General features: G+C 47.5%; 1 protein-coding gene across 1 annotated transcript in view; it reads right to left on the reverse strand.

The window, feature by feature from the left end:
* Window positions 1–18,002, reverse strand: part of ADRA1D (adrenoceptor alpha 1D) — a 49,151-nt gene extending 31,149 nt beyond the window's left edge. The window contains exon 1 of the mRNA XM_009977914.2: window positions 17,036–18,002. Coding sequence (XP_009976216.2) covers window positions 17,036–18,002 — 967 coding nt within the window. The remainder of the gene's footprint in view (window positions 1–17,035) is intronic.
* Between the last annotated feature and the right edge of the window lie 864 nt (window positions 18,003–18,866).

Genomic DNA, 18,866 nt, shown 5'->3' on the forward strand with positions numbered 1-18,866 from the left:
TTTTTTTAGACACTCCTCCTTGGAGATCTCTGTGGCATGACTCAGAAACGTCCAAACTGAGTGCTGACTTAACAGCCAGAGCACCAAGCTGCATAGGGTCGCACGGTGGCAATCACGGGGAACATCCACAAACACAGCACAGGTGCTTCCCTTCTCTGCCTCTTCTCCAGGTGAGAGGTGTGATCTGCCACTACTGTTGCCAATAGGGACATCAGGATTACCATAAAAGACTTTTTGCCCAGACACCCATTTGTCTGATGGATCTTTAAGAGTTTGAGTGTAAAGTACGAGGTAGGTCTCCCAAAGCATCCAAACCATCAATGGGCTTGTAAAACAGAGTAAATTCAGATGGATCAGTGCAAGAATATGGATGATAAAGGTAAAAGGGAATTCATTAGGTAGGATGAATTTTCAGTTGTTCAATGCAGCAAAAAGAGGTTACAGGGGAAGAAGACCTCTGACCGCTTGTCTGCCAGAAGGGTGAAAGCCAAGGAAAGAATATAACTACTTAAGGAAGAAGATGATATGGACACAGAACTAAGTGATTGCAAATGAGGCACGGAAATGTTCCCTCTGCAAACAATAAAGTTTCTAAGAGTTGGATGCAATAAGATCCAGGATAGCCTCCTCAAAGGTGCAGGCAGCAGAGGATCAGGGACCGGGACATACATGAAGCTCAAGTGATTTTGAATAAGATCATGCAATATGCCAATCTGCGGTGGTGGTCACTCCTTTCTCGAAATGGTGACTTGTGCCTGAGGTATTTGCACATCAGAACCACAGAGGAGTACAGATAGGAGGAGAAATGGAGAGGAAGATTGAGATGAAGAGCTATGAAGGAAGAAGGCACTTGAGGGATTACCAATGCACTCGGTGGGATGGCAGACGTGATCACATTTCTGGCTATGTTGCTCTCCAATGGCTGATCTGAATTCTGCTGTGAGTCACTCAGTTCTGCTTTGAGCAGAAAATGCTTGTTTTTGGAGCAAATTATTTTTGTTCCATACATTAACCTGCTAATTTAATCACCTGCGGTTTCTCTAAGTGCATGCTGATGGGTGTGCGGTGAGAGTACAGGGAGAGAAGGAACAGACTTTTTCCAGCTGAACGTGTGGAATAAATCCTGATAGGCTGGCGGCCACATTCAATGTAAACAATCTCCACTCAGCCCCCTACCCTTGCTGCCTTTGACTCAACCAACCTCAGACGCTGGGAAAGTCCTGTTTTGAATGTACATGCTTTCCCTTGCCCTGTCATTGCAGTGCGAAAGCAAAACTGTCCACGTCCTCATTCCCCTGAACTTTGGTGGAAGTTCATGGATCTATGCTGCAGGAGAGCAGTAGCCACGTTGCCTGCTGGGGTCATCAAGGGATGCTCACGAAGCCCAGGAAGAGCTTGCGCATCATGTGTGTCATGGTGCGTGTTTCTTAGCTGGTTCTCACATCTCAGCATTAGCAGGTGGGCAGAAACCAAAATCTGTGATGAGACAAGCCTCATGCACACCACCACCCTATCCAACAGCCTTACTATCACTACATGTCCTAAACAGAGAGGCCAAACCCACCACTGGCAGGTAATTCCATGTTTTCCAGCTAGCTGGCCAGCTAAGTTCTACTTGCCAGGATAAACATGCCAAGTGATGGAGCCTACAGGAGAAAAGACAGGTCAGACCAGTAAAGTCACTTAGATGACTTTTCTTCTCTACCTCTGCCAGCCAGCAAAGATAAAGCCCTTCCTCCAAAGACTTTTCTATGTAATTCCTACTATTCCTGCATTGAAGCATTAGGTGTGCTTTTTAATGCTTGACAGTGATGTAAAGGAAGCCAGACTGACTCCTCATAGGCCATCGAGAAAGCAGTAGTGACCCCTTTTTTTTTTTTTTTAATTTTCATGACACAGCTTCAGAATTAGCCTGTGGAAGGGTGTATCTCAGGGAAAGGTAGTGACATACCGAGATACCAAGCTTCAGGGCACAACCTAATTCATTGGATAAAGAAAGAAATGTTTGTATGGGCAGGTTACCAGAAGCATTTGCCATGAGGGTGTCTAGTTTTCTTTTTAATTTCTTGGGAAAGCAATCCAGAGTGCAATCCAGGTCGTCCTCAAGTAGACATTGAGTTTGCCTACATGTCTTGCACCACTGGAGATAAATGCCCTGGGATGTCTCTCCTGCTCTCTGAATGCCCCTCTATAAGAACATAGGGCTTCCCTAGGTCCTATCTTGCAACCAAGAATCCCACATGGTTACTTCATCTACCTCAGGGGATCTTGGACAGCACTGGGCATATTTTAGGGAAGTAAATCGCAATCCAGATCTTGTTAGCAATCTAGCTGTCTAGAGACGGACAATAATGGGAGCTGAGACATCCAGCTCACATGCAGACACCTACCCATAGACAACTACACACAGAAGTCTTCACTTGTGAGCCTGGTCCTGCCCCTATGCTCTTTTTCTAATTGAAAATCAGAAATAATTACACGCCTTGTTTATTAGAGGCACGGATGAGAGGGGAAGCACTGGTAAGGAGCTACTCAGGGAAGGGGACCCAGGGAAGGAGGGCAGTGGCCGAGGAGGTGATCAGATGCCATGGGAATTGGTTCCTTCTCCTTGGTTGCTTTCCTAGGACTGCAGAAGCTATTTGCCAATACCTGCACCACTATTCCCTACTCCTTTGCCTGAATGCTGGCAAAACGGCAGTCTGTCTGTGTGCAGATACCACTGGGTGCTCTCCTGCCTCCCACATCCATCTGGAACCACTACTCTGAGCTCCTCTGGGCTAGAAATAGCGTTACCATTTATACAGCACCTGACACAAAAGGGGCAGAAGCACATGACTAATGGGCTTGTGCCTTGTTAAAGATCTCCAGTAGGTCAGCCTGAAGAGAGCCCTGAAGTGCTGTAACTGTGTGGTGTCACTGGAAGTGAAGCACAACGTTACTAATCCCAAGTAACTCTGTTTTTGCAAGGCAGAAGAAAGAGAAAGATGCGATATTTGGAAAACTGCGCTTTGGTCCTTCTTCCTCTGTTTCTGCATGCTCATCTCCGAGTGAGGAATGCACAGACAGCAAACTCTGTGACATGAAGTCCTTCTGGTTTGTTTCCCCAAATCTCCAGCCTGAGTCTGATATTGAGGCAGGCAGACAAGCCCAGGGCTGGCCGCCAGCTCCACTTCACAACGCATCCTCACAGCTTTCCAGCTAATTCCTGTGGAAGGGACCCTGGGAACAGAAATAGCCCATGGCTGAAAAACTTTTCTGGTGCAGTTTGACAAGTGTCTCTTAGAGAACTTGGCTTTAAAGACAGAGGTTCAAGAGTTGGCAGCTGCTCTGAACCCAAATCCTTTGCTGTCTGTGCCCAAACGAGGTCGGTGAGTAGCTGATGGTGTCTCCACTGTTGTGTTGTGCATGTGTGTGTGCCTCGTGCCTTTCCAAACCGCATTTCTGAAAATACATCTGGGGTGGGAATACATGTGTCAGGTCCCCCGCCTGGGACTCAGGTGAGAGCCATTGCCAGCTCCCTCTGGTGACCATGAGGCTCCAAAGCAGCTCCGAGTCCCAGGATTTTGGGGTCAGTGCCCTCCACAATCCCTATCGTTACCCGTGGGCTGTTTCTCAGTGACCCATGAGGCTGGTCTGAGGAAACCAGCAGCTGGGAGACAGCCAGGGATGAGATGTGGCATGAGCCCACTGTGCTTGTCACCTCCTCCCTGTCACCTCCTCCCCTCGGCCTGTCCTGGGGTGGCAATGCCTGGCTCCAGACCATCCTCCTGCTGCACGGAGGGGTCCTGTGCCTCCCCTGGTCATGTTGCCCTAACCCCCTCTTGGCTCATTGCCACAAGGAAAGAGCACCGTGCCATGAAGATGCCTCATTCCTACTGTCCGTATACTACAAATCATCCCTTTTAGGCTCAGGATATGAATTGCCCTCTAAATAAGTATCTTTGTTATATTTTCCCCATCTAAATACTTTCACAAAGGTCTTGTCAATAGCAGAAGACCTGGACTGAGCTCCAGCATTGCCCTTCCAGCAAAGGCTGGGGCAGTTGTCTTTTGTAGTGGGACTTGTCCCCTGCTCAGTGTTTGCCTAATTGATCCTTGCATGGGAGATCTCTTGTAGGGCTTCCTTTTGACTTTTTTTTCCCCTTTATGGATGTCTTTTGGAGTGTTTGCAGCCTGGCTCTTGTCTTGGGCTTCCTCAGCACTTGCAACCTTGCATGGCAACAGTCCTGCAGGGGAATTCAGCCAGGAGTTCTTTAGTTCAGGAGATCAGCAGAGAGAGCCCCTGTGGTTTGCTCTAGCCTTTATCTCACGGGGGTAAATGTGGATCTCATTAACTGTGATAAATAAACAAATTACTGAACAGAAGAGGGGCAGGCCTGATTCCAGGACCTGAACTCAAGTGGCACCAACCACCTCTTGTTCATGGGCTCCAGGCATGGAGCTTGGGCGTTTCCTTGGGCAGATTTGTGCTGGAGAGAGCTGGCTGGGGCCAGCCCAGCACTTGCTATCTCCTGCCGGTCTTTCTTTACTGAGTGCCATCAATGCACCAACTGTGAGCAATGGGAAACTCGGCTTGGACTTGTCTGGGGCGGGGATTTCTCCCAGCAGGAATCCCTTGCAAATGTTTGGGTTGTGTTTTTTTTTTCCAGCTACTGGAAGGGGCAAAAAGAAAAGTTGCGTTTCAGGGGCCTTAATGACTGAGTTGTGAATTGCCTTGGGTTGGAAACTTCGCGGGAGGAGGAAATGCCCTCTCTTCAATGAGCTGGCGTTTGGTTTCCTGCCACCAGACCTGGTCGTTCTCTGGCTCGGCTCCAAATGCATTAGCTAAGGAGCCCTCTTAGAGAAAGGCTATTCATTAGGAGCAGCTAAAAAGCCGTATCCTGTTCCAGCCACTCCAGTAAATCCATCCTTGGGCTAATCGCCCCCATAAATTATGGTGCAGGGAGAAGTACAGTCTGCTGTTTCCGTGTGACAGTTTTATACAGCACTAAAACAGAGAAAGCAGGACAGGCAGTAGTGGCTGGTGTGTGAGCAGCACTGGAGGGCTACCAAGTGACTACAGGTACATAAGTGGTTCCTCAGTTTCCCTAGCCAAAAATGACAATGAACAGTGTTGAAATAGACGGGTTGTCCCCCTCCCTGATGACATTTGTGTGTGTTCCCCTTTTTCCTATTTAGTCCTTGGAACTATGGAGCTGGCAGCACTGGGATAAGGTTGTCTCCAGCACACATTGCGTGGGAAGATGTGAACGCAACTTCTGCCACTCCCACAGGTTTCCTCACCAGCCCAGACAGCAGATAGTTCATACAACAAATCAATACCCATCAGAGACTTCATTTTTGCATTGCAGTGACTGGAATTTGCTTTGGAGGAAGGAGGATGAGGATATTTGGGGATGTGTGTTCAGGCACAAGTGCAAAGGGCTCAGACATCTCTGAGTGGAAAGGGCTTGTAAAGGCAAAGCCTTCAGAAGGAAGAGCTCACCACTCAGTGTTCCTAACGGCATTTTAAAAGAAATATTTAGAGCAAATAAGAATGGCGATTAACTGCCAAATCAGAAAGCGGCTCTCCTGTAAAAGCAGCCAGCTGCTGAACTTTAATACTAAAGTAATTCCTCATGAACTACATTCATTCCCAAATCTCCGAACCCTTTCAGCCACAAAGAAATTAAGAGCAAGTGGGTAAACAAAAACAAGACCATAAACCACAGCTGACCCTTGGAAACACTCTTGTGAGTTTAAGCATTGGAAGACAAAGGGGATGGTTCTGTTTTGGGGCTCAGCAAACTCTCTCTTGCGGGGTCACCTCAGGGAACCTCAAAACCCTGTCACCTCAGGGCTGCTGGACACAAGAAGGGCTCTCACTCCAGCCTTTCTGGTGCCTCGCTAGCCTCACCGTGGCCCATGCCTTCTGCTCTTCCTTCTCATCTCCTACTGTGCCTTCCATTTCTCCAACTCCTTTCCTTGCCCTTGAATGAGCTACAATGGATGAGGAGCTTCACCATAGCTAGAGGGGGCTGGCTGTCTCCAACCCCATGGCCACATTCAAGAGGTCCTTTGTGAGGGACAAATGAGTGCTCTTACGTACTCCACAGAGAAGACCTTGCCCACAGGGAGTTACTACCCAACAGGTGCTACATGGTAATGTGGTGGGACAGAGGGCTGGATAAGCCCCAGAGGTGGGGTCCTTCTCAAACATAGGGTACTAGGATTACCTAAATCCTTCTTTGACAAGTTGCCAACAACTAGTATGTGATTGTAGACCCTATTGCACTAAAAATGGCTCAAAATAGCAATTAAGTCTTAAAGTCACTGGGACACCTGGTGATGTCTGGAGAAGACCTTGTGTCAGTGTGGAAATGCAAGTCTCCTCCAGAGAGGAATAGCCCTGAGGTATGTGGCCATGAGTCACTGCACTACTTTGCCAGAGGAAGTGTAGGATTTGCTTCCTGGAACTGGTGCATTTATCTACTGGATACAGTCATAGTGCTAACCCCAGGATAGCACCTGTTGTGAAGAACGAAGAAACACCACCCTGAACTTTACAGCAGCCATCCTCCTCCAGGGCCTGGCCCATCAGCAAAAGTCACCGATGCCTGCAACTCCATTTAACAGCCAATGCACAGAAGAGTAAAGCCCTGGCCATCCTTGGAAGAGCTCTTTTGGATTGATGCATGCAACAGATCTGCCTTGATGACAACTCAAGAGAAAGCAAATGCCAATCTCAGGGTTATGAGACCACACTTAGCCTTGCCTTGTTATCACACGACAGCGAAAGGAGGTAAATAGTTCATAACATAGAGCAGAAAACCACATTTACAAAGTGTACTTAGTACCAGGCTTTCTTGGGAAAAGATCTGCTCAGAGAAAAAAGCTGATGGACGACCTCCAGAGAATCCACTCAACACAAGAAGGGTCAATTTATCCTGTAAGGCACGATGGACAAAAAACCTCACTTTCTGCCCTCTTAGGAGGACTTTGATATTTTATGTGCAAAAAGAATAAGGAGATGGAACCACTTGGGTTGGTCAAAAAAGTCTAAACATCTATTAGCTGGAAAACTGGACTTTTCACTGCGTACTGTTCATGCCAGAAGCTTTTTACAGCCTTGTTTTGCCCAAACATCAAACAAACAAACAATCCCTGAGATATTTTCTATTGTCAATAACAATGTCATTCTTCTGAGAGTTCCAGTGCAGTTGCTTTCCTATTACTACTTGTCCAGAGGATGGCACAACCTGTGATGCAACATAGGCTAGCACTTGTTTCTTGGCTAAACGGGAAACAGTGGGGTATACCAGGAAATGTGGATCAATTAGGAGGATCACCATGTAAAGAGTAATAAGGGTAACTGGAAGGGAAAATTTATATCCAATGGTGCCATGCACCATATAGAATTATCCACGGGTAAAATATATTTTTCTAAATTGATTTTATGTTGAAAGATAAATTTCGAAGAAAGTCCCAGCTTTCTCAGGCACCTCCGGTCCTCATCAGCCACTTGAATTTAGGAGTTTATATTAAAAAGTAGACGTTGCTGCAGGCACCACTGAAAATCCCACCAGTTTCCATGGAAAGATGATTGCTGAAAACGTGGTGCGTAAACCACAGCCTTTGCGACTGCTCATTGTGGGCTTCAGCTGTTGTAAAAATACATTTTCTAATACAGAGAACAAATATATTAAGAGATATTCACATTCTTTGCTTTGCAATTGGGTTATGTGTTAAAAATAGTCTTGTTTAACTCTACCACTGTGGTGAACATCAGTTTCTACTGAACACACGAAACAACAGCTTGTGAACAAGTTGTACTGTATTAAATAATAAAACTGCTAAATGAACACTAAGGAAGTTGCAAAGTTGAGGACTCAAAAGATCGACAAGGTCAAAGTGAAAATCACATTTGCAAAACTTTGGTCTCCTCCACTCAAAGAGTTGCATTTCAAAGTCATGCTCTGTTGTCTCCACAGTGTCCGTGCCACACCAGCTGTGAGGAAGGGTGGGTGACCAAAGTGACAGCTCGGTTGAGCTGGTCAGCACGTGGCTCCACACTTTACAAATTCACACTGCTCAACTCTGCTCTGATGACAGAGCTATTTGTCTCCTTATGGATATCTGAAGGTACTTAGCTCAGTTATGGACAAACATTTTGCAAATGTGTATTTTTCTTTTCACAGCTCTTCGAGGAGAAAAAGATGCTTCAAACCCATTTTAACGTCCCATCTGCAAAGCAATAACAAAATATGTCTGTATTTCGAGCGTGGATTCCTGAACTCTTGGTGCTGTGGAGCACTTCACATGCTTAAAGTGTAACTCTTACCAGCTCCAGTCAAAGTGTGTCAGACTTGGGAAAACTGGTCCCATATTTGGCTTCACAATGAGATTCATCTCAGCTAGTTTAGATGTGGATTGTCCACCTTGCAGCTAGTGATCTTTGGCCTCCCTCAGAGGCACTGAGGTTACACTGGTGCTTTTAGGGTGTGACTCATCTGACTGGTGTAGATAGCAATATTAGTATGAGATGAACTGCTGCTTCAAAATACCAATTTTTCATTGTTGGTTATGTAGAAAGCTGAAAAATAATTAGTCGAAGACCACATATGGTTGGCATCCAATGCCAGGGACTGTTTTGGCATTGGAGAAGATGGGAATAGTGTGGGAATGAGCAGTACAGGGGACTGTAGAGGAGCAGAAATGCCCATCAGACACCATCAGGTCATTGCTCTTAAAAGTCTTTCCTCAGCAAGCTCCAGTCTTGCCAAGCCGCCCATCCTTGTCAACACCTCAGAAACATCCTTTCTTCCCAGGATTTGGCCATATTGGGCCAGTTTTGGCTAATTCCTGCCCTGTCCTGACATAAAGCATCCTCCCACCCCGAAGGAGTAAGATGTCCAGTTTCTGCTCTGACACATGGTACTGCCAGAGCTTTTAAAACTCAAGGCTGTCCCCATAATACTTCTTATAGGAACTGAACACTGTGTTTTTTCCTGCCATCTCTCTCAGATATGGCTCTCTCGTTCTGTCTCACATTTGGCAGCACAAATTCAGCCTGTTACAAAGACACAGAATGGAAAACTTTACCTAATAGATGTTTGGCACCAGAAACTGAGACTTTATTCCAGAAGGGTCCCGTAACGTTAATAGGTACAATCAGCCTTACCTAGAATACAGCACACCAAGTAAAAGTCCTGATTGATTGATTGATCAGAAGATACTATGGATTGCTTTCCCAAGGAAATACACTCATTTTCTGAAGGGCCTTGAGCAAAATTGCTGTATACTCACGGAAGTAAGCACACTTCTAGTAAAACCTCACAGGTACCATGAAGCTTTCACAGTTACTCGCTAACGTGATGCAATACCTAGTTCATGCTGTTTGTTGTGGCAAAATCAGTCAAAACCAAGCTGGTAGCAAGGGATTAAACAACCACCTTGCATGATCGTACCAAAAAACATCCTCACCCTTCCGCTCAATCTTCGTTCCATCTCATTAACCAGATTACCAGAATTAATGAGCAAATATTTATCTAAATATAAATTAATGAATATAGATCAGGCTAACTAAAAGTTTCTTCTCAGAACACCCAGGACAAAGTTTGTATGTACAAATATAATAAAATCGTCAGACCTATCTTAATATAGATGCATTTAATGTTACATGGTGTATTTTGGTATTGGTTCCAAACTCCTGTTGAGAGATTTTATAACATTTTGCCTACTGAATCACAGTAGTTTTAAATTTTTCGAGATCTATTTTTTTTTCTGTTTGTGGTACATCCATTATAGCAACTGTCTCCAGATGCGTCAAGGCACTGCGATACAAAAACAGACATTTGGCTTTAAATAGTTTTATTTGGTGGTGTGGTGGGTGGACTGGAAGCAGAATAATCCTGTACGCAGGTCATGGGAGATCCTATTCCCAGTCACTTCACTGAATCACTGCAGTGCTTTGGCCAGGCAGAGGCAAAGCATACGTTCAAATTTGGGTGTCCAAATCATTATTTGAGGTCCAGAATGCTGCATCCCTTGTAATGAGGCAGACAGCAGAAACTGTCCTAAAAAGCTCTGTCTGTCTCTGCCCTTCTACATAGAGTCATGAGGAAGAAGGGAACCACACACACTCATTTGGGCTCTGAATAATTATTTTTTTACTGTGTGTTTCCAAACACACGTTTGGAAAAACACCACTTCCCTGTTGTTCTGCACTTTGGTAGCTTCTGCACTAGGGCACAAGGAGTGAATCAAGACTGTTGAATGCTTTAGCTACACAATTTACTCACAGACCTGTTATCCATGTCCCTACTTGTAGTCCTCCCCTGTGGCCTTTTGCAGGATGTCAACATGTTCTCCCTGGAGAGAAAGTCAGCTCACAGGCTGCTTTTCCACTGTATTATCTCTAGACAGACACACTCAGTGCAGATGACTCCCAGCCAGGTCCCCTGTGCCTGGACTATTCCTGCAGTGCTATCCCAGCGGGTCATACACCTCCATGTGTCCCTGTGCCATGCCCACCATGCATCCCTGCTATCATGCCCTAGGAATATCATTCTGGTAGGCTGCAACACAGCCCTAACGTTATTGCGGACACACTGAACTGGAAAAGGAGAAGCAGAAATCGTATTTGAGGGCTGCTTAAACAACAGTATAATTTGCCTGGGAAAGTAATGGACTTGCCCTCACTGCAATGCTTTAAGAATAGTCTTGAAAAAGAGGTCAGGAACAGTTTGGGGCCAAGTGATCTTTCCCTGAGAAAAGGAGATGGGCTGGAAGACCCGTTCATCCCCTATGATTTAATGAATTTATGCTGATTTGGCATGAGCCCATTTGATGGAAACATCCTGTGGTGCAAAGAAGACAAGAAGAATCTTGCCTCTTGCCTGGATGGTGTCCAATAAATGAAACTGGAGCCTGGAACCTAGTAGCTTTTGAGACTCTGGGTCTGTGTCTTTGCTGGCACTTTTAATGAATGTATGGTTCCTGTGGACCAGGATCAATGAAGGACGTGTGGCAGATGGAACAGTTCGTTGCAATTGCTCTTGTTCCAGTTGGATTTGATGCTCTGGGCCGTAGTTAATTATCCCAGAGCAGTTGCCCATTCCTTTTTCCATGCCAATTCTGCCACTTCCATCATGACTCAAAAAATTCCAGGAGATACAAAGACTGCCCTGACAATCACAGTAACTGAATGGTCTATCTTTCATTCTCCTCCTTTTAATCACACTTTTGATCAGGTCCTCCTGTGCACAATGAAACTAAAGAAGTTTGGTTTTCTGCGGAATTGTGTCTTGATGTGGATTTTTAGGGAGTATTTTCCGATGTCTAACCAGGGGCTGAGCTCATTCTGCAACCTTCCTTCTGTGAGGGAGAGTATAAAAGTTCCCACTCCTTTACCAATCTGCCCATTTTTATAGGAACTTAGTATGTTGAGGACATTTAGCACTTTCTCAAATGTGAGTGAGATTGATGAAAGAGTTCATCGTGTGATGGGGAAAGGCTTACATGCACATAAGGCACAGAGTGATGACATAAGCCTTTTTTTTTCTTAAGGAAACCTGAGCACACTGAACATTCTCCTAACAGAATAGAATTAGATTCTTCACTTTTACCAGAACAGACTCGGTCTCATCTGAAATGTGCTCCTGCCTACATTGTCTTCCTCATCATTTATTTTACCAGTGACAGTTACCAAAGCTTGAGCACTGCCATGCCTCTGTGAGCCCGTCTTCTGCAAAATGTTTTGTGAAAGGACTTCTGCCCCCAGAAAAACAGCATCTACAAAAATATTTTTTGTTTTGGCTTGAAGGAGATCTTTCTGAGCCTGGTTTGTGTAGCAGCTGCCTTTCCTTCAGGATGCAGGTAAAAAAGCCAATACACTGTTTTTCTGAATCATAGCTGGAAATGAGTACCAGCTTCCACTGCAAACACAGGGAAGTCACACCACCCCAAGGCAGACATAAAACCATGAATATGGCGGGTTTTGCTCATACAGAGGGATCTCTTAAGTCACTCCTTGCCTGAGTAACCTGCTGTTTGTGGAGGGACAGAGTGAAGGGAGCCCTGAATTGTGGCCTTCACCCTTGTGTGTCACTAGCTATAGGTGCTGCTGTGCCTTTCTCACACTGGTCTTGATTTCTAACCAAATCCAAAGAATAACAAACATGAGAGCCCACCACCCAGACTACACTACCCTTCTTATCAAAAGCAGCATGGCCAGCAGGTCAAGGGAGGGGATTCTGACCCTCTGCTCTGCTCTCATGAGACTTCACCTGCAGTACTGACTTTAGCTCCGGGGACTCCAACAGAAGGAGGACATGCAGCTGTTGGAGTGGGTACAGACGAAGGCCACAAAGATGATCTGAGGGCTGGGACACCTCTGCTATGAAGACAGGCTGAGAGAGTTGGGTTTTTTCAGCCTGGAGAAGAAAAGGTTCCAGGCAGACCTTCTAGCAGCCTTCCAGTACCTGAAGGAGGCCTACAAGAAAGCTGGAGAGGGACTTTTTACAAGGGCATGTAACGACAGGACAAGGGGCAATGGCTTTAAACTGAAAGAGGGGAAATTTCTATTAGATCTAAGGAAGAAATTCTTCACTGTGAGGGTGGTGAAGCACAGGCACAGGTTGCCCAGAGAAGTTGTGGCTGCCCCATCCCTGGAAGTGTTCAAGGCCAGGTTGGATGAGGCTTTGAGCAACCTGGTGTAGTGGAAGGTGTCCCTGCCCATGGCAAGGGGGTTGGAACTAGATGATCTTGAAGGTCCTTCCCAACCCAAACCATTCTACTATTCTTCAAAAACAAGGACCTCCTTGATCCCAAGGGATGGTTGTTTCTTCTTAGATGCTTCTGGGATGGTGACGGAGAAGGTCTTTGCCTCTACTCCTGAGATGTTCTCATTTGGGCTCCCACATTATCTTTGCATGCTCCCTAGCCACTGAAGAGTGTATGGAGAGCAGGGCTCCATCCCTCCTCCTATTCTTACTTACTTCCTCCTGGATCAGGTGTGAGAAAGCAGGTGACTATCTGTCTATCTATAGGTGTTGATTAGTGGGTTCTGCTTTCTTGAACCATTGCATAGATGCCCTACTGCAAGGACAAATCCAGCACCTAACTTTTAGTGAGGTTTTCCATTACTGTAAGAGCCTCTGCGGTTGTATGACTTAAAGAGAAAGTTTCTCTGTCTAATCTCTTTCTCTAATAAAGGCTTGAGTTGACTCAGGATTGAAATTTCTCTTACTTAGACATCTTGCTTCCATTAGACTTAAAAATATCCAGACTAGAATACATCCCACCTCTCTGCAAATATCTGCAGTGCAGACACCATCAGCTGGTGAGTTACCTCTGGCTGCTTTTGTAGTCAAGGGAGAGGAAGAAGCAGATTGGCACCACAATTCATCTCATCCTAAGGAGGATGTCCAAAATAGGCCAAGTGAGTCACACCTTCAGGCACTCCCCTCGGAAAGATAAAGGGAATTTTGGGTGAATACGACTGAGTGATCTGGTATTGGTGTAAATGTTGCTCAGAGAGGGACTTGGACCTCAGACGTCTTTTCCAACTAACATCTCCATGATGTTAGGACTAGCTGAAATGAAGACGCAGATGTCTGAGACAACCAAAAGGACACAAATCCTATCTTACAAAACACCCTGAAACTCCTGGTCCACATCTCTGAAGAGCCTCCAGTTATGTTCCCCTGACAGGTCTTTGCTAAGGGAAGAGGGATCATGCCGCAAAACACACAACCACCACCCAGGATCCCCAGACAAAGCAGCTCAGTAGAGCTCTACTGCACACCTGGCAAAAGATACAACTCACACAAGAGTTGTGTGGGTAATCAGGATTTCATCTTTTCTTGAACAATCAGCTGCTTAAAGAGTTTCATTAGCCATGGATACTGTTAATTATGTTAAAACTCCTGGTGATGGCATCCTGTGCTTGGGGACATGTATCACAAACCCAAAAGTGAGCTAAATTACTCAGCTGATAAATAGACTGTGGAGGTATTGAGGAGTTTGAACTGATTTAAAGAAGAATCTGTAGATTATTCAAGCATGGAGAAATGGCTGACAACATTTTGGTCCTGTGATTTAACATTATTGGTTATTTCTCAACACCGATGAGATAAATATGACTCCTTTTTAACTAACACGGAAACTATTCTGCAGAAAGATGCAGACATGTGCAGGCTCACACGGGCACCGGTGACAGAGCTGGTAACAGCATGGACTTAGCGATCAGAAACTGCTAAGCAGAGCTGGGAGTCTTTTTTCAGTTTACAAATTTACTTATCCCTTAAAAGTATAATCAGACAACACTCAGCCAACAGTATAAGTCACTCAATGGCAACTTGGTGCAAATTCACGTCAAATAGAAAAAGAAAAAAAGTCAAAACATTTCAATATTTTTAGAAGAAGATAGATCACTTATTCATTTCACTTTAACGTGACAGTTCATTTTGGAATGTAACTGAGGAATCATTTTTTAAATAAAATTCCATTCACCCTTTTCTTCAATTGAAACAGTATGTTTCACTTCAATCGAAAGTGATTTTTGTTTCTCACCAGTGTTTCGTTTTCATTTAAAATGTGTATCAATATCACTTCCAGCTGGCTGCAAATTATTTCACGTAAGTTTATCTAACAAGCAAATAAAAAAGCCATTCTACTTAACCATTTACAGCCTTTTTTTTTCAAGGAGAATTGGCCCCAGCATGTTTCAGTTTGTGGATTTACTCTGATTTGCTGATTTCTCTGAGTTTCAGACCTGTCAGCTGAGCTCTAAAATCAGAGATCATTCCTTGCAAAAGTTTCTGTTCTCCTTCTATACGGCATTGAATGATTCTCAGATTTGAATAGGAAATTGCAATTAATAAAAGGGGGGTGAAATCAGAGGCAGCATATTTTGTAGTCATAAAATACATGAACTTTAGCTGTGTTTATATTATATGTATAATACAGCAGGAAGTAAAGATCAAAGCCATGTTTATAAAGAACTTGGCAAGTTGTGTGCTTGGAGGAAGCAAGCGGGTTCACGGGAGATACTTGAATGAAGTTTGGATTTTTAACTGGTATAAATCAGTGTCTCTGACTTCAGCGCACCAGTAAAGATTTACATTGGTGAGAAGCTGGTTCAAGAGTTTCAAGAGAGGACAGACATGGTGAAACAAAATAAAATATTTTTTCTACTGAAGAGTATTTGCCTGGTGTTTCTGCTCCATATCCGAGTACTGCGAATAACTCAGAGGAACAGGATCCTGATTCCCAGATTTGTTAGCCGTAAGGTGTGAATGAGCTTCAGAGCTGGTTTCTGCCCTTCTGATCAGCCTTCAGGTACTGGCATCTCCCTGAGCCCTGCAATTCCCAAACTACTCGTTTATTCATCCCACAATGAACCTGATCAATGAAAGGGAAACTGAGGCACAGTCAGATGGTATAATTCATCTCAAGTCTTGCAGTGAGAAAGTTCACCATAGCCTTACTGCTCCCTGCCTGAGTTATACCACGAACTCTCATGCTCACGTAGGGTGAAAACTCTTCACAGCAGCAATTCCACCCCCATAGAGAGCTGAGATAAACTCACCACATACCACTCTCACCCAGAGAGAGAAACTGAAGCGGAGACATGCAAGACAGCGGCATGGTGAGACCAGACACCCACACCCTTGATCCACCACCCTAGGGACACCTCAGCTCCCAAAGCACCAGAGATCCTGGTGAATTACCCAGCTGGAGGGCAGATGAGGATGGAGTGGCCTCAGTTAGGTGTCTAACAGCCCTGGGCTCCAGCTGTCCCCAGGGGGACAGCCACATCGCTGGAGGGAGATTAAAACTTTAGCAGGTCACAATCAGTCCTGTGGTCACAATGTTGTTTCCATTGACTTGAGAGGCAGCCTCGAGGTGCAAGGAGGTTTGAAAAATCCTGAGAAAAAGTGCAGAACTAGCTATAAAGTTTCCCCAGCTGCAGGGTTACTTGGACACAAGTCCCCAGTGGGTTGTGGGACATGTGAGTCCCACCCAGCAGATGAAGTGAGAGACTTGCCATCCTTTATATTCATAAGTTATGTAAATCTCTTTCCCCCCTTCCCTAGTTTTAGCTACACCACTCCAGAGGGTTAATCCGATCCCCTGAACCAGGTACCTGTTGATAGATGGTGCTGATGAAGAGCACTGGCTTTCCTGCACTTTAGGGGCCGCAGGTAGCACCGGTGCTGGAAGGGGCCGCTGCTTTGGACATTGCACTTCCCCAGCGGGCTCCGTGCTCGCGCAGCCTCCTCGGCACGCAGAGGGCTGCAACTTTTTCACCCGGGCAAACAACTTGCCCAAACTTTAGAGCACAACCCCTCAGACAAACCCAAATGAGCCCCCAGTGACATGGGCACCATGGCAGGGCCAAGAGCTGAGGGCATGACTCCTGCAGGAGGTGGATCACTCCTGGGAAATCACTGAGGACCACCACCCTTGTAGATAAGACCTGGTCCTGCTCCAGGTCCCTGTATGACATTAGCATCCTGGGAAGTCAGCGACACTTACACTTCAGACTCTGATACACTCCTTGGAAGAATCAAACCTCCCTCATGTTCAACATCTTCACCAGTTCACAACAGAGGTGGGAGCCCTGGGCCCACGGAGGCAGATCCAGGTGCCCTCCCGCAGACCGGGAGGAAGGGAGGCTAGGGGCAGGGATGGCAAAGCTGTTTGGAGATCACTGTGCCACAACTACAGCTTGTTTGAAATAGAGCTGCTTCGTGCTTAGCCTGAACTTCATTAATTAAACTGCTGAACGCAGATTGAATTAATTAAACCAATTATTATGCTGCTATTTTATTCATTTTCTATTTACTTTGATTGATTATATGACTCTGATTAATAAATATTGAATAAGTGTTAATTAATTGGATTAATTCGTTGCTAATTTATTCACCTATCAGTTACCTATCCCTCACCACCATGCATGAATTGTGTCCTGAAAGTTTGTCCCAAGGAGCAGGTTCCCGGGGGCTCATCCATGGACAGTGGGGCTGGGATGGGGGATGAGGTCACTTACCAAAAGGCAGGACAAAGAAGAAGGGGAACCAGCAGAGGATGAAAACACCCACAACGATGGCGAGAGTCTTGGCTGCTTTTTTCTCACGGGAGAACTTGAGGAGCCGCACGGAGAGGGAGCTCCTGAAGTTGTGCCCCTTGCTCCGGGTGCTGGAGAGAGGCTCCTCAAGCACGCTGCGGCAGTGGATGCGCAGTACCACCTCCATGGATTTATTCCTCTCCTTCTTGACCCCTGCCTCCAAGCTCCGGGTGGTCCGCCTGGCCACCACGTAGATCCTGAAGTACATCACTAGGATGACCATGAGGGGCAGGTAGAAGGAGAACAGGGAGGAGAACAGGGCATAGCCCGGCTCCTCTGTGATGCTACAGATGCTGTCATCCAGCGGTGGTGGCTCCTTCCATCCCAGCAGCGGTCCAATGGAGATTACCATGGAGGAGAGCCAGACCACCACAAGGATGACCCCCGCCTTCCTCTCAGTCATGATTGTGGGGTACTTGAGGGAGTATTTGACACCGATGTACCTGTCCACGGAGATGATGCACAGGCTCATGATGGAGGCAGAGCAGCACAGCACGTCCACCGCTGCCCAGATGTTGCAGAAGATGCGCCCGAACACCCAGAAGCCCAACACCTCCAATGTGGCCGAGAAGGGCAGCACGGTGGTGCTGAGCAGCAAGTCGGCGATGGCCAGGTTGACGATGAAGTAGTTGGTGACCGTCTGCAGGTGCCGGTTGCAAGCCACTGAGAGGATGACGAGGATGTTCCCCACGATGGCCGAGAGGATGAAGATGGCCAGGAAGACCCCGATGCCCACTGCCTGCACGTCCAAGGCGAAAGTCAGCGTGGTGCCGTTGCCGTCGGGGGTCTCCTCACCTTGCAGCCCCCAGGACCGGTTGGCACCGCTCTGGCTGCCCTGTCCCGTCCGGTTCTCACTCAAGCTGCCATTGCTCAGCTCGGGGAAAGTCATTGTAGAAAAGCTCCGGGCTCCATGGAGGGCGAGGAGAAAGCGACGCCGAGGCGCAGCCCCCTCGGCATGATCTCCGCAGCCCCCTCCAAGACTCGCCCAGCACCTCGTTCCCCACCCCGGGGGCAACGCTCGGTGCCCCCGAGCCGGGATGGAGGGACGGAGGCCGGGCAGGATGCGCTGCTCCCCCCCCCCTTCACCCCTCCCAGCCCGCTTCACGCCGGCCGGCCGCGCTGCCCACCTCCCCGCCACCGGCTCTCGCCGCCGCTCAGCCCCGCCGCCGGCCCGCCCGGGGGGGCAGCGAGGTCGGTGCCCCCCCGCTGCCCTCGCATGCTCCGGGGGGCTGCGCTGGGCAGCGGCCGGCAGCGCTCGGCGGCTCCGCTCGTCTTCCCGCTCGCCCGGGAGAGCTCCGGGAGGGGCGAGGGGAGGGAGGGAGAGGTGGGCTGGGCCGGGGGTGGGGGGTGTCGGGAGCCCCGCGCGTCAGGTGCCGCCGGAGGAGGAGGAGGAGGAGGAGGAGGAGGAGGAGGCGGCGGCAGCAGCGCTGCTCCGCGGGACGAGGCGAGGCCGGGGCAGGGTGAAGCCGGCAGCAGCGCCGGGCACTTGCAGACCGCGGCGGGGGGAGGCGAGACGATGCGGGGGAAGGAAAAGGGGGGGGGGGGGGGGGGTGGGCAGGCATGCACGCACGTGGGGGTCAGGCACCCACTCGGGGCGGGGGAGGAGGCACAGCTGGGAGGGCCTGGGAACCGGGTGAGCGGGCAGGCACGCACTTGGGGGGCAGCACCCGCTCCGGGGGAGCAGACACCCCCAGGGACGGGCGGGCCCCCACTCGTGTGTGAGTGGGCGCGCAGCACTGGGGTGCAGATACCC

The sequence above is a fragment of the Tauraco erythrolophus genome, chromosome 5, assembly GCF_009769465.1.
Source record: "Tauraco erythrolophus isolate bTauEry1 chromosome 5, bTauEry1.pri, whole genome shotgun sequence".
NCBI lineage: Eukaryota > Metazoa > Chordata > Aves > Musophagiformes > Musophagidae > Tauraco > Tauraco erythrolophus.